The sequence below is a fragment of the Quercus suber genome, unplaced genomic scaffold (genome assembly GCF_002906115.3).
Source record: "Quercus suber isolate HL8 unplaced genomic scaffold, Cork oak 2.0 scaffold_4, whole genome shotgun sequence".
Classification (NCBI taxonomy): domain Eukaryota; kingdom Viridiplantae; phylum Streptophyta; class Magnoliopsida; order Fagales; family Fagaceae; genus Quercus; species Quercus suber.
In genome coordinates, this window is record NW_027069470.1 from 1667547 (window position 1) to 1691422 (window position 23876).

Genomic DNA, 23876 nt, shown 5'->3' on the forward strand with positions numbered 1-23876 from the left:
CCAGTGCCCAGATGGAGGAGAGAAGGAAACAGGGCTTATGTTATAATTGTGATGAGAAATGGCATTTAGGACATAAGTGTAAAGGGGCAAAACTGTTTTTGTTAGAGGGTTGGATGGATGTTGAACATTGTTCCGATGCACAATTAGTGGAGTTAGAGGAAGATGGAGTGGTGTTGGGACCTCAAGAACAAGGGAAAGCCTCTGACCATGTATCTGCTGAGATCACCTTGTATGCTCTGGTGGGTAATCCATCTGCTCAGACTATGAGGGTGAAGGGTAGAATCAAGAATCATGAAGTGGTGTCTCTCATTGATTCTGGGAGCACACACAACTTTTTGGATGCTGCTGAGTTGTTGACTCTGAAATTACCATTAGATACTTCCCAAATTTTAGAAGTTAAGGTGGCTGATGGCAATACTATTAAGACTCTAGGGTTTGTCATGGGGTGACCATTATTATCCAAGGGTCTGCGTTTGTGGTGGATTTCAATGTGCTGCAATTAGGGGGCTGTGCAGTGGTCCTTGGTACTCAGTGGTTGAGCACATTGGGTGCTATTGTATGGGATTTTAAACTCTTAACCATGAGGTTTGCTTATTTGGGTAAAGGAGTGTTTCTGAAAGGAATGCAGCTGTCAACTTCAAGCTTTTCAGAGGCAGACAGCTTGTTCTCTCATGGTGAAAAGAAGGGGTTGCTTCTTCATATTTCTGCTATCACCAAATCAGGTCCTGAGGATCAGCCCTTACTGCCTGCAGCTTTGTCAGATCTTTTGGCTAAATTTCCCAAGGTGTTTGAAATTCCTACTGCCTTACCACCAATCCGTGGGCATGAACACCAAATTGTGTTACAAGATGGCAGCCCACCAGTCTGTGAAAGACCCTACAGGTACCCTTATTTCCAAAAGTCTGAAATTGAGAAAATTGTAAATGAATTGTTAGAACTTGGTTCAATACAACCTAGCCAAAGTCCTTTTTCCTCACCTGTTTTACTTGTTAGAAAGGCTGATGGTAGTTGGAGAATGTGCATTGATTATAGAGCACTTAATAAGGCTACCATTAAGGATAAATTTCCAATTCCTGTGGTAGATGAGTTGCTAGATGAACTTGCAGGTTCTACCATTTTTTCTAAGTTGGATTTGAGGTCAGGATATCACCAAATCCGCATGAAACCAGAGGATGTTCCTAAAACAGCCTTTAGGACCCATGAGGGTCACTATGAGTTCCTTGTAATGCCCTTTGGCCTAACAAATGCTCCTTCAACCTTTCAAGCTCTCATGAATGCTATTTTTAGGCCTTATTTGAGAAAATTTGTATTGGTTTTCTTTGATGACATTTTGGTCTTCAGTTCCAACTTTTCTGACCATCTCTCTCACTTGAAGACTGTGTTAGAGGTCCTACAATCTCATCAGTTGTATGCTAAACAATCTAAATGTGTGTTTGGATGTGAGGAGGTTGAATATTTAGGCCATATCATCTCGGGTAGTGGGGTTAAAGCTGATCCTAGGAAGACTTTAGCTATGCAACAGTGGCCAATTCCTCAAAACATTAAGTCTTTGAGAGGGTTTCTTGGTCTCACAGGTTACTACAGGAAATTTATCAAGAACTATGGAGCTATTGCTCAGCCTTTAACTGATCTTCTCAAAAAGGATGGGTTTCATTGGACAGACAAAGCTCTTCTTGCTTTCAATGAACTCAAGGCTGCAGTAGTTCAGCCTCCAGTGTTGGCTCTTCCAGATTTTTCAAAGTCCTTCATCATTGAGTGTGATGCCTCAGGGTATGGGTTAGGGGCTGTTTTGATGCAAGAACAGAGGCCCATTGCTTATCACAGCCAGGCTTTGAAGGGAAAACATCTTCACTTGTCTGCTTATGAGACTGAATTGCTTGCTTTGGCCACGGCAGTCAAGAAATGGAGGCCTTACTTGTTGGGCAGGCCCTTCATTGTGAGAACTGATCATCAGAGTTTGAAGTTCTTATTGGAGCAGAGAATTGCCACACCAGCTCAGCAGAAGTGGTTGGCTAAGTTGTTGGGGTATGCCTTCATAGTGGAATACAAAAAAGGGATTGAAAACAAAGTGGCAGATGCTCTTTCAAGGAGGTCTGACTATATGCCTATTCCAGATCAGCATGAGGAGTTTCCTAAGAGTAGTTGTATGTTGCTTATTTCAGTACCCGATCCTAGTTGGTTGCATATTCTTCGAGATAGTTATGCTCAAGATCAGTTTATGCAGCAATTGATTCAGTCCATTCAAGCTGGTACTGCTTCCAAAGGATTCACTTGGCAAAATAATTTGGTTTTCTTTAAAGGTAGATTTTTCTTGGGTCCTCAATGCCCTTTAAAGACTCAAGTGTTGCAGTTGGTTCACAGCAGTCCTGTGGCTGGGCACTCAGGTTTCCTTAAGTCATATCAGAGGGCTAAAAGGGAATTTTTCTGGCATGGAATGAAGGCAGACATCAAGACTTTTGTAAGGGAATGTGATGTGTGTCAAAGGATTAAGTCTGAGACATCTGTCCCAGCTGGTTTGCTTCAGCCTTTGGAGATTCCTACCACTCCTTGGACAGATGTAAGCTTAGATTTTGTTGAAGGTTTACCAAAGTCTCAAGGTTATGAGGTCATTTTGGTTGTAGTAGATAGGTTAACAAAATACTCTCATTTTGTTCCCCTCTCTCATCCCTATTCTGCAGCCAAGGTAGCTTCTTTATACATGCATTATATCTTCAAATTGCATGGGTTGCCAGCTTCTATTGTAAGTGACAGGGATGCCACATTCACCTCTTTGTTTTGGTCAGAGTTATTTAGGCTGCAAGGAACTACTTTGGCTATGTCCACTGCCTACCATCCTCAAAGTGATGGACAAACCGAGATTGTTAATAGAAGTTTGGAGCAATACTTAAGGGCCTTTACTAGTGACACTCCTCATAAATGGGTTGAATGGCTGCCTCTAGCTGAATTTTGGTTTAATTCCAATTTTCATACCAGTTTGAAGTTAACCCCTTTTGAAGCTCTATATGGCTTCCCACCCCCTACAATGCAAACTTATGTACCAGGTACTACAAGAGTGGCTGCTTTGGATACCTTATTGAGTCAAAGGGAAGCTATTATGGTTACTCTTCGAGCCAACTTAGCTGCTGCCCAAGAGAGGATGAAAGCACAAGCAGATAAACATAGACAGAGCAGAGCTTTTGAGGTGGGTGATTGGGTTTATTTGAAGTTACAGCCCTATAGACAACGTACTTTGGCCTATAAGGGCAAGTGGAAGCTATCTCCCAGATTCTTTGGACCTTTTCAAGTTCTTCAGAAGGTGGGAGCTGTGTCATACAAGTTGGAATTGCCTCCTGAATCCAGAATCCATCCTGTCTTTCATGTTTCTTGCTTAAAGCAGAAGTTGGGTCAACAAGTTCATCCCATTCCTACCCTACCACCTGTGGATGCTGAAGGTCAGGTATGTGTGGAACCAATCAAAGTGTTGCAATCAAGATCCAAGTCTTTAAGGTCCAGGGTAATTACTGAAGTCTTGGTTCAGTGGTCTGGTTGTGCTGCTGAAGATGCTACCTGGGAAGTTTTGCATCAGCTTCAGTTGTCATTTCCCCACCTTGTGGGCAAGGTGCTCTAAATAGGAGGGGGTAATGTTAGGTACCTCTATTAGATGCTGACCTGGAGGAAGTTAGTAGTTGATAACCGTTGGAGTAGTTGGTTAGTTAGTTACGGATTGGTTAGTTAGTTACGGATTGAATGTATAACAGGGGGTCATGAGCTAATGAAAAGGCATGTTGAAGATTGCCTAATTCTTTTCTTCTTTTCCAGATTTGCTTAACTCTCTCTCTCTTTCCTTTACTCTCAATTCTTTACATTTCTTCTATTCTTTGTTCTCGGAGGACCAGATTCCCTCTAAGTAATCTACTAAAACCAAGCCTTGATTCTGAATCTTAACAAATTCTCTCTATCTTCCACCTGTAGTATCTCTGGGATATCTACGCTTGGCATATACTGAATTTCATCAAACTTGTCTATGGCTTCCTTCGCCGAAGCTTCTCTCTCCAAGGCATCAGCTTCCATGTTTTCCTCCCTTGGGATTTGGGCGAAGCTAACTTCCTCAAACTTTTTTATAAGGCGCATTACTCTGTTCAGATACTTCCTCATTTGTTCTTCCTTCGCCTCAAACATTCCATTCACTTGGCCTATGATTAACTGTGAATCTCCCAGGACGAGGATTGACTTCGCCTCTACGGACCTGGCCAATTCCATCCCCTTGAGAAGAGCTTCATACTCAGCTTCATTATTAGTTGTCTGGTACTGCAAACAGACTTTGTGTTTTAGTTTATCCCCCTTTGGAGATTGTAAAACCACACCTATTCCTCCCGCATACTGTGTAGATGAACCATCCACATAGACGACCCACTTAATACTTTCCTTCTCGCCTACTTCGTCACCATTTGAGGTAAACTCTGCGATGAAATCTGCCAGAGCTTGAGCTTTTATGGCGTGCCTCGGTTGATATTTTATATCAAACTCACTGAGCTCGACGGCCCATTGGATCAAACGTCCTGCTGCCTCCAACTTGTTCATTGCCTTCTTAAGTGGGTGGTCCGTAATGACATTAATAACATGAGCTTGAAAATAGTGCCTTAGTTTTCTAGAGGCTGTTATCAATGCAAAAGCTAATTTCTCCATTAGGGGATATCGTCCTTCCGCTCCCCTCAGTGCCTTGCTGGTATAATATACAGGTCTTTGTACCTTGTCTTCTTCCCTCACTAATGCTGAACTCACTGCGTGTGGAGTGACTGCCAAGTATAAATACAACTCTTCTCCTTGCACGGACAGGCTTAACAAAGGGGTCTTAGTGAGATATGTCTTAAAATCTTCAAAAGCTTTCTGACACTCGTCGGTCCATTCAAATGCTTTTTTAGGAACCTTAAAAAATGGCAGGCATTTGTCAGTAGCCTTAGACACAAACCTGTTGAGGGCGGCAACTCGTCCGGTGAGGGACTGGACTTCCTTAACATTGCTTGGAGGCTTCATATTCAGAATTGCTTGAATTTTGTCGGGGTTTGCTTCGATTCCCCTGTAGGAGACCATAAACCCTAGGAATTTCCCTGATGACACTCCAAAAGCACATTTGCTAGGGTTCAATTTCATGTTATACTGCTTCAGTGTGTCGAACGTTTCCTGCAAGTCGTCCAGATGCCTATCCTCGTCCTGAGTTTTTACCAACATATCGTCTATATAGACTTCCATATTCCGCCCGATCTGTGGACGAAACATATGATTGACTAGTCGTTGGTACGTCGCACCAGCATTTTTCAAACCGAAAGGCATCACTTCATAACAAAATAATCCCTGACTGGTGACAAAGGACGTCTTCTCTTGGTTCGCTTCATCCATCCTAATCTGATTATATCCAGAGAATGCATCCAGGAAACTGAGCAACTTATGGCCTGCAGTAGAATCTACCATCTGATCAATGCGTGGTAACGGGTAACTATCCTTGGGACAAGCCTTGTTTAAGTCAGTGAAATCAACACACATTCTCCACTTGCCGTTTGCCTTCTTGACCATGACCACATTGGCCAACCATTTAGGATAGTATACCTCTCGAATAAACTTCGCTGTAATTAACTTCTGAACTTCCTCCTTAACAGCATTGTCTCTCTTTGGGGCAAACACCCTCTTCTTCTGTCGCACTGGTTTGGAGGAAGGGCATACACTTGGACGGTGGGTAATGACACTAGGATCTATACCCGGCATGTCTTCGTGACTCCATGCAAACACGTCTCCGTTTCTTTTCAAAAAACAAATGAGATCTTTCTTGACCTTCGCTTCCAGATCTGCTCCAACCCTGGTACACCTCTCAGGGTTATCATCATCTAAAGGAACATCTTCCAACGCTTCAATGGGTTCTGCCACAACTTTCTTTTCTTCAATAGTCATTGCCTGAACTTGCTCGTCCGCAGCCAGCATGGCTAGATAACACTCTCTTGCTGCTAATTGGTCTCCCTGTACTTGGCCTACCCCATGTTCCGTTGGGAACTTGACTGACAAGTGGTAAGTAGATGTAACTGCCTTCCACCTATTTAGGGTTGGCCTCCCAATTATTGCATTGTAAGAAGACGAACAATCAACTACAAAGAAGTTCACCTCCTTGGTAACTTGCTGCAGATATGCCCCAACTGTCACTGGTAATGAAATGCTACCCACAGGTTGCACCTTCATCCCACCAAAGCCTACTAGGGGGGAGCTCGCTGGACGGAGCAAGTCTCGTCCTAACCTCATCTGCTGAAAGGCTGGATAGTACAAGATATCAGCGGAACTCCAATTATCTATCAACACCCTTCTAGTCTTGTAGTCCGCAATAAGGAGGGTGATGACAATAGCATCGTCATGAGGGTGATGGACTCTCTCCGCATCCTCGTCCGTGAAGGTGATCGCCTGCTCGTCCGTAGCCCCTGCACATGGTGTTCGTCCAGAGAGCTGAACGCTCTGGACTGCTTTCAAGTATGCTTTCTTTGACTTAGAGGACTGTCCTGTAGAACTTCCTCCTAGAATGATCCTTATTTCTCCGAACGGTGGTCGTGACAATTCTTCTACCTTCGCTTTCAGTTTCTCGTCCTTGTGATCTCGTCCAAGGAAATTTTTCAGCTTCCCTTGTCTGATGAGATTCTCAATCTGCTGCTTCAGATCGAAGCATTCGTCCGTATCGTGTCCGTGGTCTCTATGAAAGCGACAATACTTGTTTCTATTGCGCTTATTGGGATCTCCCTTCATCTTCTCTGGCCACTTTAAAGAAGGCTCGTCTTTAATTTGCATGAGGACTTGCTCGAGTGGCACGTTCAAAGGAGTGTATTGCTGGTTCCTCGCTGATGGACCTGTCCTCTTCTCTCGGTCTTTTTTATCCTCTGTTCGTCCCTTCTTTGGACGATGAGCCTGTTCGGAATGATGAGCAGGATTTGTTTCCATTCTCTCAGCCCTCTTCCTCTTTTTAGCTATAATCGCATCTTCTGCATTCATTAAGTTTTGGGCTGAATGGACGAGTTCAGCCATGGACTGAGGTTCCTCATCCACGGTCAGGGCTTCCCTATTGAAGCGTGTGATGAAGGAACGCAAGCTTTCATTTTCCCCCTGTTCTATCGTTAACAGACTGGAAGTAGAACGTCTGTGACGCTGACCCCCTATGAAGTTATTAACAAACAATTTGCTTAATTCTCCAAAAGAACTTACTGAATTCGGGGGTAATTTGCTGAACCATACTCTAGCCGGACCCTTGAGAGTGGTAGGGAAGGCTCTACATATTATTTCATTTGGAACTCCTTGAAGATGCATAGTGGTCTTGAAGGTAGCAATGTGGTCAAAAGGATCTCGATTCCCATCGTATGAATCTAAAGAAGGCATTTTAAACTTCGGTGGCAGGGGATGGCCATTGATGGAAGCCGTAAAGGGAGAGTCAGTTCTGTGAACCAAGTCTTCCACTGGGTTCGCCCTCCTCATGTTCTCCCTCATTTCGTCCATGGCCTTCTTCATCTGATCCATCTCTTTCTTCAAGTTAGATGCCCTTCGCGAAGTGGTATCCCTTGATTGACTCCCATGCTACAAGTTCTCTCTGCCCTCTTGACTCTGAGTTTGCCCTTCTTCGTGCTCTTGATGCGTCTGCCTTCTTAAATTAGCCTCTCTTCGTAAGTCCTGATTCTGGTGAGTTAACTATGCCATCGCAGCCGCCATAGAGTGCATATGTTGGACAGACGGGGCTTGCATATCTGGTGCAGATTGGCGATCGCGATGAGGATTACTCGATGCGTCTCTACTCTGTTGAGGGCCTGGGCTAGTTGCCCTTGATCTAGTCCGAACCATTTCAAACCTTTCACGAGAGAAAGAAATCGCAGAACTAAACAAGTTCATGAGCGACAAATACGTTTCTTTCCCACAGACGGCGCCAACTAATAATTCTAGAAAATCAATGGATTGAAAATCTTCGGACTTTGACAATCTTGAAGGTTAAATCCTGTAAAAACAAAATAAGATCAGAGAAGACCGGTGGATGCCGGCCCAGGGTCCTCCGATGGCAAAGTTAATCTTTTTGCTAATCGTCCAAAGAAAGAAAGTGCTATCAATGAGCCCTTTATATAGTGTTCGGCAATGAGCCCTTTATATAGTGTTCGGCAAAAGCAGTTACCTTGTAATCACTCCAGTCATTGCGGGTTTTGGGGGTAACCGCCACAACCGCCACGACAGTTACAATGCTTAGAACTGATTACTTACTGTAGAACGGTTAATGGACATTGCACCCGTTGAGAACGGACGCAACGCCTCAGACAAGATGGTTATAATGCCCGGCTCGTCCGCCGTTAAGGACGGACGAGACATTTTTACTATGCCTCGTCTTCGTTCCTTAGGACGATGGAGGCAAGGATGAATGTTGACTCGATTGGCGAAGGCTCCATCTTTTTCCACGGACGAGAATTTGTAGACAACCTGAGCTGCCTCTTTCCTTCCCCATTACTTGGACGAGGTGTGTGGACGACTTGGGACTTAGATATTTTTGCCTCCGCATCAGTTACCCTTATTGAAAAGCATAGATTTGGTGGTGGAAGACACAATTCATTATGAGATCTATCAAGTCCCTGGGTAGGTTTGCTTTTAAAAGCGTTTCTCGGATAAAGCTCTATTCAAGCTTGTCGTAGACCTTTTCAAGATCCACTTTAATTGCCATGTACCCCACTCTTCCTTTCTTTTTACTAATTGTGTGGATGATTTCTTGCACTATGATTGCATTGTCGACCCCTTTCCTCCCCAGCACAAAAGCTGATTGAACAAGAGACACTAGCTTGTCCAGCATCAGCCTAATTTTGGCAACCATGATTTTTGTAATAATCTTATACACTGCATTGCAGAGGCTAATGGGCCGGTAATTGCCTATGGTTTCAGGGCCTTGGATTTTGGGGATAAGAGCCACGTTAGTTTTATTGAGGAATTCATGATTTTTCTTTTTTTTTTCTTTTTTGTCTCAAAGCATTTCTTTATCTCCCCTACAATTGATTCGCCGACTATCATCTAGAAATGCTGGAAGAACCCAGCATGAAGGCCATTCGGTCCCAGAGCTTTGAAAGCCTTCATAGACCAGAGAGTTGATTTAATTTCTTCCACTGTAACAAGTTCAAACAAGTTGTCTCTCTTCGAATCAGAAAGGGCCGCTTGCCAAGGGGAGATGGGACCTGATTGGAGCTTTGCTTCAAGATGGCTTGTGGTGTATAACTTAACAAAAGCTTCTCAAATAAAACTCATGATCTGCGTCTCCTCTTGAATCCATTCTCCCACACTATTCTTTAAGCAAGAAATTTGATTTCTCATTCTTCGGACAATGGTGGATACGTGAAAGAAGGATGTGTTTCTATCACTAAGAACCATCCAATTCAATCTAGATTTAAGGGCCCACAACTCCTGCTTTTAATTCAGCACCTCATTAAGCTCTCTTTGGAGATCTTTTTCTAACTCCACCAAGAATTTTGATGGCCTTTTTGCTAGAGCTTTCTGAGCACCATCTAATCTGGCCATAACACGTCTTTTTTTTACAAAGATGTTATTGAAGTGATTTCAGTTCCATTCAGTAGCATCCCTAGTGAACTTCTCCACTGCTTCATCAAGCTGATTTGTTCGACCCCAAGCATCCTTTACTATACTTGGAAAAGACAGGTCGTTGAGCCAGAAACTTTGGAACTTAAATAGCCTGTTAAGTCTGATGTCAGCACCTGGTTCAAAGTCTAAAAGGACTGGGTAGTGGTCTGAGAGAACACGTGTTAAATGAGACACTGTGGCATTTGGATACAGGGTGCACCAATCCAGGTTCATGAAGAATCTATCCAATATTTCTTTGATAAGGCTTCTAACTCCCCTGCGATTATACCAGGTGAACCTTGGTCCTGAGAAGTCCAAATCCACCATATTGTAGGAATCCAAGCAATCCTTAAATAAAAGGGACCTATTGGCATTAACTGCCCTGCCCCAAAATTTATCATTATCTGCAAGAACTTTGTTAAAATCCCCTACAATATTCCAGGGACTACTATGCAAACTAGCCACATTAACAAGATTATTCCACAAAACACATCTTTCATTAAATCTAGGACTAGCATAAACAACGATTATGCTAGTCAGAGGCTTAGAGGGTCTCACATTGATCGAGACATGAATCCCTTGCTTAGTGGTGGCTAGTGGAGTCACTACAACCCTATCTGAGTTCCACAGCAACCACAACTTGCCTGCATAGCCTATAGTTTTCGTGTGGATGCCTCATCAAAGGGAAGTCTATCCGTGATCTCCTTGGCTCTGTCTCCGCCTATGCGAGGTTCCATTACAATTAGCATGGTTGGGTTATGATTTTGAACCAACTCCCTCACATGATTCTTAAATTTGAGCTTTAGAGCAACCCTACAGTTCCACGTGATGACATTCATGACTAACCAGTGACTAAGGGTAGGGCATTCATTGAAGGGAGGCAGAAGCCTCGCCTCCTTCATCAAATTCCATCCTGTCTTCTTCACTAGTTCCATTGTCTACCCTATCCTAGGCATCATCGTTATGTAGTGCTTTAATACCCCTATCTTCTTCTCCTCTACCATGACACGCAAGTTGAAGATTGCGGTTGGCTGAAACACTTGAATGATCTTCACGGCATACTGATTGCCTATAAAATTGGTTGTAATAGGCTGATCTTCCAACATTCTTCTTGCTGAGAGACTCATCCCTGGTTTGGCGACACACAACATCGGAGTTGGGAATATTTGAGGGATGCTTTCCCAAACTAGTTTTCTCTCTTCCTTTCTCTTTGGCACATCGGTAAGATGGGACCACCATGGATTCTTCATCGCTCCCCATTCTGGGTCTGAGAGCAGAAGCCTGCCCAACTTTGCACTCAGAGGTGTTAATGGAAAAATCCATCTCCATGCCTCTTTCAGATCAGGGTTGAACCACCCTATTTTGTGGGTGGGATTCGCTCTGATCTCGTCGATCACTAATGCTGGAATTTCCACTATCTTTCCCTTCACGTATATCACCCAAGTCATTTCTTGATTTGTTGAGGAGTTGAAATTTTCCATCGTTGCCTGGTTGAGAGGAGTCATTGGTGGGAGTCTAAATTGTCTTAGGAATCTTGCTTGATCTATTTCCTTCTCTAGAATTGGCACTTCTAGCGTTTGCTGGAGTTTCCTTAAAAGTCTTACCAAGACTTTTTTGCCCTTCGTGGATGATAGGCCTTCGTATGCTTTGATTGTTCCCTGGTTAAGTAGGCCCAATTTATTTGGGCTATCCAAGCTTATACATTTTCCTTTAAAGCCTGATAGTTCTTTAGGTGACTTTCCAAACATCGCCAGCTCACCATTTGCTTTTCTTTTCCCTTCATTAATTTTTAAAATGCTCACGCTAGGTGTTAGCTTAGCCGCTTCTCCTGGGCTTGCTCCCTCACCAGGTCCTTCATGCCATGCTGCATGCATGGGGTTAGTGGGTGTAGAATCGTACCTTTTGTCCTTCCTGTTATTGGACTTCTTGCGGCTCACTACCATCCAAGGACCATGCGTTGCGTGTGGCTTGAGTTCCTCAGCATTGTTATCCTTCATGGTAAGGATTTCTCATCCTTTTGGTGTAGGTGGCTTTTTTGGTGATGGTTTCTTGATCGTAAAGATACATTCCTCTCTCTAGTGACCAATATGTTTGCAAGAAAAGCAAAACCTATGTAGCCCCTCATAGGTGATAGGTTGTTCAAGGTTATCGACTAGCACCGCATTTGCAAGGGATTTCTCAATATCCACCTGGATGCAAAGCCTGGCGTATCTGCCCCTTGTTTCGATTGCAGTATGGGCGTTTATTCTCAGGACATTCCTAATGGCTTGACTGATGATGAGGAGGCCTCAGAATCATAATACTCGATAGGAAGTTCGTTGAATTTCACCCATACGGCTACTAAAGACACCACTGCCGTAGCTAGCTTGAAGTTTGGCTCCCAAGGTCTTATAGATAGGAAGTTTTCTCCTATGAACCATGGCTAGTTCTTGAGCATAGCATTAGGATCCTCCTTGACTAAGAAACGGACGAGAAAAAAAATCTTTCCAATCTATCCTTCCTACCGGATTCCATAAGGATAGGATTTTTGCATGAAGAAAGTTGCAACCCACCATTCTCCCATATACCTTCACAATCAGAGCCTTGGAGCATGGTGCACGAATACGTTGCTTTAAACCCTAGAAATTTTTACTGCAACAAGACCTTCCTTGAGTTCCCTTACCTCATCACTTTCCATGTCCGTTTCGATGGAACTTGGTGCCATTTCAGTCTCCTTTTTATCCCTCAGATAAAACGCTTGTGCGAAAGCTCCTGGAATCTCACTTATAAGTTTATCCTTGAAAGACAACTTCGGGTTCATGGAATCAGTAACAGCTTGATTGCTAGCATCTATCGAGACCTGTAGAGCTGTTTAGCACCGTGGCTCGACAGCAACTTGACAGATAGGATATCTGTCGAGGTTTATGAAAAACAGAGTTTCAGTTCTGTTTTGACTTTAATCCGTGATTATGTGTTTGGGCTTTCTTTTCTCCTAACCCTAGATATATAAAAGGATTGTTTTAAGGGCCGTCAAAGAAGATACAAGTTACATAAGTATTAAGCAAAGTCTATTCAAGCAATTTGTGACCGGAGACAAAGTTTCACCCTAGTTCATCTCTTCTGAAGAAGTTGTTGTGTATGTGCACCTTTGGGTTTTGTGACCAAGCATCTTCTTGATCTTCATCGTGGATGAAAGTGAAGAATTTTGCAGCCAACAACTCTCTCTAGTTGGTGATTGAAGTCGCGTACTGGGATCTACGCATTGGTTAGTCACTTACTTGGGAGCCATGCATCAAAAAGGGGAAATTGTTACTACAGAACAAGTCCAATTGGGTATTAGGGTAAGGGTTCAACTATAGGTTGGTAAGGTACTTGGGATTCCTTTACTTATAACCGCTTGTTGTGATAATAGTGGAATTTCGGAAGTGGTAACCTGAAAATCACTCGGTGGAGTTTTTGCTATCAGGTTTTTCCCATTCGTAAACAAATCGCCGTGTTATTTATTATCCGCTGCATAAATAGTTTATTGGTGATTTGTTTGCGCTACCACGCATTTACATGTTAATTTGATTAATTAATAACTTGGCTAATTAATCAATTGATTTAATCACAATGGGTCAATACGTTTTTAGCCTATCACAATGGACTATTGCAACAAAAATTTCGTTGTAATAAAGTTTTGTTGCAATAAAAGATTTTTATTATTTTTTTTTTTTGAAAACAAAATTTTTATTATTATTAAAAATACTTTATTGCAACAAAAAATATTGTTACTATAATTTATTGCAACAAATTGTTTGTTGCGATAGGTTATTGCAACAGTAATTTTTGTTGCAATAAAGTACCTCTTGGAAACTTATTGCAATAAATCTTTTTATTGCGATAGGTCAATAAAGTACATGTGAAACTTATTGCAACAAACTTTTTGTTGCGATAAGTTACCGTAACAATAGTTGAAACTTTTTGTTGCAATAAATTTTCTCAATTTCTCTAAGAAAAAAATGCCACGGCTTGAACTCTGTTGCTCTTAAATCTCAATAACAATAATGCATCACTCTCTTAATTTGAGAAAACTGCAACTTAAAGAGCAAAAGCAATTTATTTATTTTTTATTTTAAAAACAAAAAGTAGAAGCACTTAAGTCGGAATTACCAAATCCCACGCTATCACAAACAAACTTTAACTGGTATACTAGGACTTATCTGATGCCTTCATTTCAATAAGTTAAAAAAATAACTTGTCATGTATTAGTGACCCAATGGTTCCTAAGCATGATGTATGAGAATTGATTTAATTTGAAGTAATCTATATATATATATATATATAATATATATATATATATATATATATATATATATATATATATATATATATATATATATATATATAAACCGAAGCTTTTGAAGCTTCTACAATTTTTCACGTCAGCACAATATAAAAAAAAAAAAAAAAAAAAACCAAAACCAAAAAAAAAAAAAATGTCATAAACCTGCCTCTGCCTTTCCCTTTCCCTTTCACAATTGTCTCCCATCCCTGTCTTCTTCCTTAGTCCTCTACTAGCACGATGGTCTGCCATTCCCATGTTCTTCCTTAGTCCTCTACCAGCTCCTCCTTGATGAGACCCATAAACTTGCAACCATACCCACCATCGCATCGCATCTACAGACTCACCATACCCACAAACTGAATCCTTGATCTCCTTCCTCAGACCACTGATTTGCCATAAACCACCCACTTCCAACCTTTACAACCCAGAAACAGCCCCCATTTGTCGTGGGTCTCATCAAGCCCATGGCCACAGATAACCATCATACCCACCATGCCCACCATACTTACAAACATTAAACAAACATCGAGCTCCTTCCTCAGACCACCGATCTTCTTCCTCAGAATCGAGGTCGAGCACATGCAACCACTACAACCTATAAACGGCGCCCCATTTGCCATGGGTCTCATCCAGCCCATGGCCCATCAACTTCGAAACCGACCCTACTATGTTGGTCGGAAATACACCCAACCCAGCCTGTCAAAACCGGCCCAAAGATATTATCTTATAAACCTATAATATATATATATATATATATTTTTTTTTTCCTAAATCCGAACTCTATAACTATTAGGACTCTATAACTATTATCTTATAAATAGTTGATTATTATTATTATTATTATTATTTTTTCACGGATATTCAATTTCTAGGTTTATTGCTATTTCCTTTCTCTTCATTCTTTTCCTTCATTCGAATCAGGGTTAAAGGTATGGTATTCGTTTGCCTCTGTGATAATCTATGTACATCTAATTTTAGTGTGGATTTCTTAGCTTTTTTTTTTTTTTTTTTANGGCACAATGAAGAGACAAAGTGATAGCATAGCAAGCATTGCCCTCGACTGCATCTCCATGAAGCAAATCTAATTAGGAGTAAACATGGCCTAAGAACATTGGGGCTAAAGGATACTGAGCACCTCGGGCCAATCTAATTGTCAAAGGGAAGAAAACAGACTTAACCCCGTACCTGGGGAACTCACTAAAAAAAATCTTACTAAGCCAAAGTGCCAAGAACCCAGCTCGCCTAACTGCTTTGTCCTTCTCTCAAGAAAGGTGCATGACACACTTGCCCATTCTGGCCGGTTTCCCACCAGGAGAAGTAGTATACTCGCCAAAATGACTGAATAGTTTGTCTTCCATTTCAAGATCCTCGCTGGAAAGACTGATGTCGAAATTAGGGATGGCAATTTTTGCCCGACCCGCGGGTACCCGGCCCGGCCCAACCCTAATGGGTCGGGTTTTACCCGGTCCGATTAGGAATAGGGTCGGGTATGTGTTTAAAAAAAAAAACTTGAAGCGGGTCCGGGTCGGGTCCGGGTTTTATGAAAAAAATCCGGACCCGACCTGAGACCTGGCCTAAAACCCGCCCTGTTTAAAAACCCGGTACCCTAAATTACAAAAATACCCTCAATATATATATAAACCTAAATCTAACCCTAATCAGGTAATCCCTCATTTCTATTTTCTTCAGCCTCCCTCGCCTCCCTGCTCCCTCCCTCAGTCCGATCCTCTTCACTCGCCTCCCTCGCCTCAGTCCGATCCTCACTCGCCTCCCTCGCCTCAGTCCGATTCTCCCTCGCCTCAGTCCGACCCTCACTCATTTCAGCCTCCCTCGCCTCCCTCCCTCAGTCCGATCCTCACAACTGATATTTGTGAATGTTTCTTCTGTTTTGTTTTGTTTTCTTTCCTTTTTTTTTTTTTTTTCAATTTCTATTTATAGAAATATTTGATTTTGGGGTATTGCAGGTTTGGAAATGTTACATTCAAAATGTGGGAAATCATTATTCGGTAGATTTGTTTTTGTTACCATTATGGTGATATTGATTGATTCTTTTATCCATTTATGGACCCAGTTGTATTTTTATGATTTAAATAATGCTCCTAATTTTGCAATCTCACAAACCCATTCTTCTAGTGAAGCTGTTGATGCAGTTTCCTTTCTTAAAAAAAGAAAAAGAAAAAGAGATTTATGGTAAATGGTATATCCTTTATTTTGTACCTTTTTCTGTAAGAAGTATTGAATATTTTTGGAAATAATGGTTTGTGAACCTTCCTTTGATTTTTTTATGGCACCAATGAATTGAGTTATGGGGATTTTTATCTTTCTCCTTTTTCTCTGTTGATGTTGATAGAATTTTCTTTTTTGGGCTGAGATTCTTTTCTTCTTGTATGATGCTTGTTAGGGTCATAGAAATTTGATGCTTTGAAGAATGCATTCCTTGGATCAATTTGTGATTACTGACTTTATATTATAGTTTTATTTCATTTTGTACTTATTTTCGTTTTGCCTGAGTTTTATTGCACTAAAGCTCTTGTGTTTGTTGAAATGTCTATGATATTTATTATATATTCTTTTTCAGTTTGGTTGCTATGAAAATGAAAGTGTATTCAGAAAATAATTGAGACTTCTCTGTGATGGTTTTAGTTTGTTGATATTACTTTTGGTTGCTGGTAAAGCAAAGGAACCGAAAAGTATTTGTGTTGCTGGTAAAGCAAATAAAATTTGGGCTTCAAAAAAATTTTTTTTTTTTGGTTGGGCCAGGAATTAGGCCCAATCCCTTAACGGGGCCCGCAGGGCCCGGCTGGGGCGGGCCCGGGCCCCGAAAAAAAACCCAGTACCCTTAACGGGCCGGGTCCGGGCCATGGGTCTTGCCCCGCGGGTCGGGTCCGAACCCGACCCGTTGCCATTCCTACTTGAAACCAAGCAAATGAAATTTTTGGTAGTAGGGGTCGATTACTTTACTAAGTGGGTGGAAGCCGAACTCCTAGCAAAGATCACGCAGCAAAATGTCAAAATTTTCGTTTAAAAGAGCATTGTATGCAGGTTTGGGATACTTAAGGTACTAATGTCAGAAAATGGATGGCAATTTGACAACACACCTTTCAGAGACTTTTGCGAATAATTTAGAATCAAGAGTTATTATTCCTCACCCTCCCACCCACAAGCAAATGGACAAGCAAAAGTAGCAAACTGATCCTTGTTGAAAATCATCAAGACTCGGCTTGAAAGGGCAAAGGGAGTATGGCCAGACAAGCTACCAGGAGTTTTATGGGCTTATAGGACAACTGTGAGAACCCCCACAGGGGAAACTCCTTGCGAACTAGATTATGAAACGGAAGCAGTTATACCTGCAGAAGTGCACATGGCAAACCACAGGGTGATGAAGTATTAAGACAAGGACAACGAAGAACAGCTTCATCTCAACCATGATCTGATAGACGAGGTAAGGATGAACGTGAAGCAAAGGGCAGCGAGGTATAAAAACCTTATGGCTAGACAATATGATGCAATGGTGAAACCCAGGTGCTTTAACATTGGAGACCTCGTCCTAAAAATGGTCTTTTTGGCAACCAAAAACCCAACCCACGGGAAACTGGGACCTAATTAGGAAGGATCCTATAGGGTTATCAATTGTAAGAGACAAGGATCATATTACTTAGAAGCCTTGGACGGAAGAAAGCTAGAGCACCCCTGGAATGTTGAGCATTTAAAAAGATATTATCAATAGGATATCAGTCTGGTTGAGCATCATTCTAGACAAGATCATCCTAGACGTTGTAATCGCCCTGGACGAGCTGAAGTTATGTGTTAATTTCTATTGCTTGCATTTACTTGTGTTTGTTATTTGTATTATATGTTGTTTTTTAATTCCCCAAAGGCATAAGCTTCTAAGCATGTGCCAGAACTTGTGGACGATGTTTTGTAAATATGGTTTGGATGTCCAATGTATGTAAGGTTGTGTAAATTTCCAATTCTCATGTTGTTGAAGTTCTAATCAAAACTAATCCACAGGAATGGCTAAAAACCCAAGATGAATAAAATCTTTGGACGCAGGGATGTAACGTCTTTATGCTTTCTTTAAAGTAAGGATAAAGCAAAGAAATAAGCTTAAGGCATATCCATCTGACCAATGGACGAGGTAAACCCTTAAGCGTCTTCATCCAACCAATGGACGAGAAAATGCGTGCACGAAAGAACATTCAAAATCCATGGATAAATATAACCAGCCAAATCAATCCAATCTTTGGACGAGTAAAAAGCTAGAAACGTCTTGTACAAAGGTAAGTCCTACGGACGAAAAATAGAACCAGCCGTTAGATCTCTAGGTGATTAAAGCTAATAAAACCCATGTCATTCATAAGACAAGTTATACTTGCCAAATTTGAAGAATGGTGACAATGCTGAACATGAGGAAATTATCTTAACATGGACGAGCCAAATGCCTTCATAAGTGGATGGACCACACTTAAAAACCAATATAATATGAATGATGTAAATAAAGAAAAAATCGTCTATACAATAACATGTTCAATAATAAATAAAAATTAATTGAAATAAACATTCATTCATAAAAGTTTAGAAAAGGGTAGACAACTACCGTCCAAAAACCTTTATAAAGTAAAGCCTAAAAGGCAACTGTTTGGAAGCTCGTCCTAAAGATTATAGATGAGTAAAATGTACTTGGATAAATTTTAATGGTCCAAAACAACAGACCTAAAAAAAAAAAAAAGGAGGAACTAAGACGTTAAAATTTTATATTTCTACTATAAAAGGTCATCTCCAGTTCTAGGCTTGTCCTAGGGAGGCTGGGTGGAAGCATCGTCCTCAGTGTTAACGTCTTCAGAACTCATTTGGAGAAGAGAGCTAGCAGTACCAAGGTTGAGCTTAACGGAGCTAAAGTCAACTTCAGGGAAGCATTCCATAGCATCCATATGAAAATCTTCGAAGCCAGCCATATAGTTGGTGTCCAAAAGATCAATAAACTACTTGGAAGCCCTAAACACCACCACAGCGTCCTTTTTGGCATTCTCAAGAAGGGTGCTCAGCTCATCATTCCTTTTTTTAAGGTGATCAAGACGAGTGTCCTTTTCGATGATGTCAGCCTTAAGCTTTTTGACGAGGTTTTTCAATTCCTTAGCCTTGTCTATAGCCTTGGCTGCCACTTCAGCGCAGCTCCTATAGTTGTCTTTGACCTCCTGAATCCTCGTCTCAAGTTGGATCCTCGTCTTGTCCATCTCTGTGGCCTACCTAGATGTTGCAATGAACTTTGACATGGCCGGAAAAAAAAAATTTGTTAGACGAGAAAAGTGTAAAGTGACAAGACAAGGCAAAAGCGAAATTACATACTTTGAAGAGATCATAAACAACAGAATGTTCAAATTCCTTGAAGGACATGTCATAGCATGCAACCACATCCTCATCAGTCACGACCTTCTGAAACCGTTCCCAAGCCAAATCTTCATTTTCAATAAGATTCATAGGAACCCTTTGAGAAGGCTGGGATGAGGTAGGTGCAGTGGTCTTGGACGGGGTGACTTCAATGGGCACAGACGAGTCTACATCGTGGACTTGGATGGACGGCTGAGATGTAGGAGGAATAGGAAGGCCAGGCTTGACAACCCCAGGCTTGGATGACCCATGCATCGCCTTCTTATTTCCTTGATGACTGGGAAGATTTCCTAAATCAAGCATCTTGGATAAACTTTTCCTTTTATCTCCAATAGAAGGACGAGGCTGAGATTAAGCCTCTGGCTTGGTTACCTCGTCCACTACCCCTTTTCCCTTGTTTTCTTTCATGGTTGCCATCCTTGAAAAGAAAAATGTTAGAATTATTTAAAAGATAATATTTAAATAATTTTTTTTAAGTAAAAACTCACGTCTACGAGTAGTAATTCGTGGGCTAAAGCTTCAGAAGATGGCTTAGAATCAAGTCCCCAAGTTGCAAGACGATGAAGGGTGACTAATGAATGGAAACTCTTGTCAGTGTATAGACGAGCTCTCTAAACACGTTCAAGATAGAGTCTACTAAAAGACGGTCGTCTAACAGCTAAAAGAGAGAGAGAGAGAGAGAGAGAAAGGGGTTAGACGATTATAAGCAAAAGATAATTTAAAAAAAAAAAAAAAAAAAAAACCTTCAGGACGAAGGTTCCCTAACTCTCCAGTATAGGGGAGAATAGATCCCTGCCAACCTCAACAAAGTATCCAGACCAGAAGCTGCCCTCGTCGAGGTACCAGCTTGAGATCTGGAAGCTGCCTTCGTCCTAAGATGTTCTTGAAAAACCACTAAAGGAACACCAAATGTGTATTCCTCGTCCGTGGTGTTCCCCCACTACTACTGTTATTACTACTACCACTACTGGAACCACTATAACTATTAGTGTCATGGTATTCGTCTATTGCCTTATCAACACTATTACTAGATGAAGAAATGACAATCTCAGACATCTTGAAGAAATTTGAAGGAAAATCTAAAAATGAGGATGAAGAGAATACCTAGCTCTAGACGAAGGATGACTAAAGACGCAAAAATACTTATAGACAAGGCACTGGACAACAAATGTCAAGGGAGAAAATTTAGGAAATGTGAAGGGTAGGAGAGGAATTCTACTATTTATAGACAGTGAAATTTGGCATTTGAAATGACGCAACCAACTAGAGAATGCCACTTGGCATATTCCTCGAAAAGTTAAATCAACGCAACCAGTCACCAATGAGGTCATGACACGTGGCACGACATCTAACCACTGACATAAAGACACAAGTCCAAAGAACATCAGTAAATTCTACAGTACTCTGGACGATCCCTGGACAAGGGGGCAACTAATGGTGAACTAAAAATTGAATCAACTCCAATTCGTCCGTGAGAGTTGTCCAAGTCAGAAAGATAGGAATGGTCATCCCTAGTAGGACGGTTGTCCATGGGCATAAGGGTCATCCATCAGGAAAGCGTCTAGATGACCCCCAACACTTGAGAAATTTCCAGAAACATTTATCTACAAAAGCTTGTGAATCGGACCACGTGTTACTTTTTTGAAACGTGAGCAAGATCCGGGTTCGTCGCTATAACTTTCTACTAAGTACTTAACTTCCAATGACAGTTATAGAAGATAAGATTGAACATTCTAACTCCTATAGCAGTTGTGGAAGTTAAGTCTGAACCTTCTAACTTTATCAAATATTGGGGAAGTTACGAGATAAGTAACCACTCCAAAACACACTATATAAGCATTTATCCACATCAAATGGAAGTGAGTTTTTGACACTAACTGATTTTCTTTGCATCATCATAATTTTTATTAGAAATATAAAAAACCGTCAAGAAATCAGTTATTCTTTCCCTTTTCATAAAATATTTCTAAATATATTTTTTAAATCAACACCCTTAAAGCCTTAATATATTCGTTAATTTTTCCCTTAATAAAAGTGTCACAAAAAAACTCTTAGCAATCTATCCATTTATTTGCTTAGGGCATTAGAGCATTTGTTAATAGACCATTTAAAAAAAGAATTGATACCACTTGTGGAGGGCGAAGCAAACGATCTGACATAATCTAGATAAAAATGAGTTGGAATGGAGGCCCAATACAATTAATTTGTAAAGGTGGATTATCAAGGTCAACCCTCCAAGCCTTATTCTTGGTAATTAAAAGAAAGAAAATTGGATAAGACAGAAGTTTAAGTAAAGAATAATAGAAAGAAAGATAAAGATTCTTATTTAAGTTCTCCCTCGGGCTGTTCGAGGAGCAACGGTTTTTCGGAATATACATTTCTTGGTTACACAATTCTTAATTTCTCTCTATCTTTTCTATTTCTTCCTCCTTTTATCTCTCGAGCCACTTTTCAAGAGGATCCTCCTTCCTATATATAGCTGTTGGGATTGCATCCAAGTCCACTTGGATCATTGTTGATCCTTCCTTGGGTACTTGACCCATCGTTGCTTTATAGTTGGTGGTAGAGTAGTATGTAGGTTGTGGGGCATTGTTTAAGGGTCCTTCTGCCATCAATTGTTTTTTTAGTTTCCCATTAAAATTTTTTAACATCTTTTTTTATTATTATTATTATTTAGAATCAATACCTTTAGGATGTTTATTAATTTTTTTAATTAATAAAAGTGTTACTTTTTTTTTTTTTTTTTTTTTACATGATAGAAAATCTACTCTATCATAATCTAAATGTATATGTGTGTAAAACTACTTTCTGGAAACTTGAACCCTGACCCTTGGCCCCCACATCCACAGACACTTACACTTGTGGAGTAACCATCGCACCAAGGTTACGTGGTGGTGTTAAAAGTAACACTTTATACCTATAATTTGTTATGAAAATGTTATAGACGTAGTACTTTTCTTTAAATATAGAGCATTGCTAATATCACAACATTTTACACAACTTTTACCATAACTCACCACGTGGCAACTTGCAAGTGGTGAAGATGTGAACCCGCATAGACTCATTATTTTTTCCTTCACCACTCACAACTTACCACACGGCAAATTATGATACTAGAATTGCTCTTAGATATAAACTATGTTCTATAAGATAGAGTATTTCTCTCATTTGTGTCTTCTTATTTTATTTATTTTTTCCCAGTAAAGCTTTGAATCTATCGATTTTTCCCTGAATGAATCTATCATTTATCATAACTGCATGTATTTTGGCTGGGACGTAAACGTAGTAGAAGAATTTTTCTTTTGGCAGTCTACTATTTAGAAGTATATAGAGTAACATATTATGATAGGGAAAGGGAACCTATTTTGAATAGACAAATCACATATGTCATGAGTGGAATGTTCCCATATCATTTTAGGAAGAGAGTTTTATTTGTAATTCTGTTTCAAATGCTTCGAGGTTAGCTTTGGTTCTTTACGGAAAAGCAATTTGTGTTTATTAATGTTTCTATAATTTAAGGTTTAAATCTCACTATTCCCATATCATTAATCTTTTTAAGGGGTTGAAGAGTACACAAAAACCTTTATAGTTTCAAATAAAGAACCCCTAAATTTTGGAATATAACACTTAAGGTTATGTTTGGTAATAGTTTTTGTTTTCTATTTTCAAAACAATTTTCTTGTATTTTTGTTTTAAAAACATGTTTAATTAGTTGAAATTAAAAAAAAAAATTGAAGAAAAAAATAGAAAATACTAAAATATGTTGTTACGAGGACCCTAATGCTAACTCATTAAATGGGACAGATTCATTAAATTAAATGCGTGTTTTTATTGACTTTTGAAAATTAAAAACTGAAAACAGCATTTTGCATGTTTTCAGTTTCATTCACAAATTGAGTTTTCAAAATAGTTTTTGTTTTCTGTCCATTTTGGGTTGACAAACAAGTTTATTAGTCTCAAAAATAGAAAATTGTTTTAGAAAACAGAAAATAAGGGGAAAAAAATAGTTACTAAACATAACCTAAACCTCTTCATATTCTTTTATGGGAAAAGTATTCCCTTATGATTTATCCATAATATATATATATATATATATATATATAGACACACACTAGCGTTGCGTGTGCTTAGAGACTCATCTATTTTTTGGGGCAAAAATTAATAATTTGCATCTATTATAATTTGGAAATATAAAAAGATAAACTTTAGAGATAAACAATAACTGTAATTTCTTTTTTGAACATGTGTTTGAAAGTGGTGTAGTGATATAAAGAAAAGTTTGAGTAGGAAAAATAAGATATACGTGAGGGGAAAGAAGGCTAAATTTTAGGAGTTCCCTTAGTTTTTTATTTTTTTATATTTAAAATTAGGGTGTTTTAATTTTATTTGAATGAAAAAATGAATAATAAAAAAAGCTAAATTTTAGGAATAAAAAAATGAACGTGAAGGGAAAAAAAAATCCTAAATTTTAGGATTTCTTTTTTTGAATTCAAAATAAAATTTATTGTTAGACATTTATGAACTTATTTCTAAGAGAAATTACCCTTCATTAATAAGGGTATTTTTAAGCCACATAAAAATCTAG

General features: G+C 40.0%; 1 protein-coding gene across 1 annotated transcript; it reads right to left on the reverse strand.

The window, feature by feature from the left end:
- Positions 1-3894: 3894 nt before the first annotated feature.
- Positions 3895-7518, reverse strand: LOC136066247 (uncharacterized). The gene has a single exon (XM_065770265.1). It carries the CDS (start codon positions 7516-7518, stop codon positions 3895-3897), a length of 3624 nt encoding a protein of 1207 aa, XP_065626337.1.
- Positions 7519-23876: the final 16358 nt, after the last annotated feature.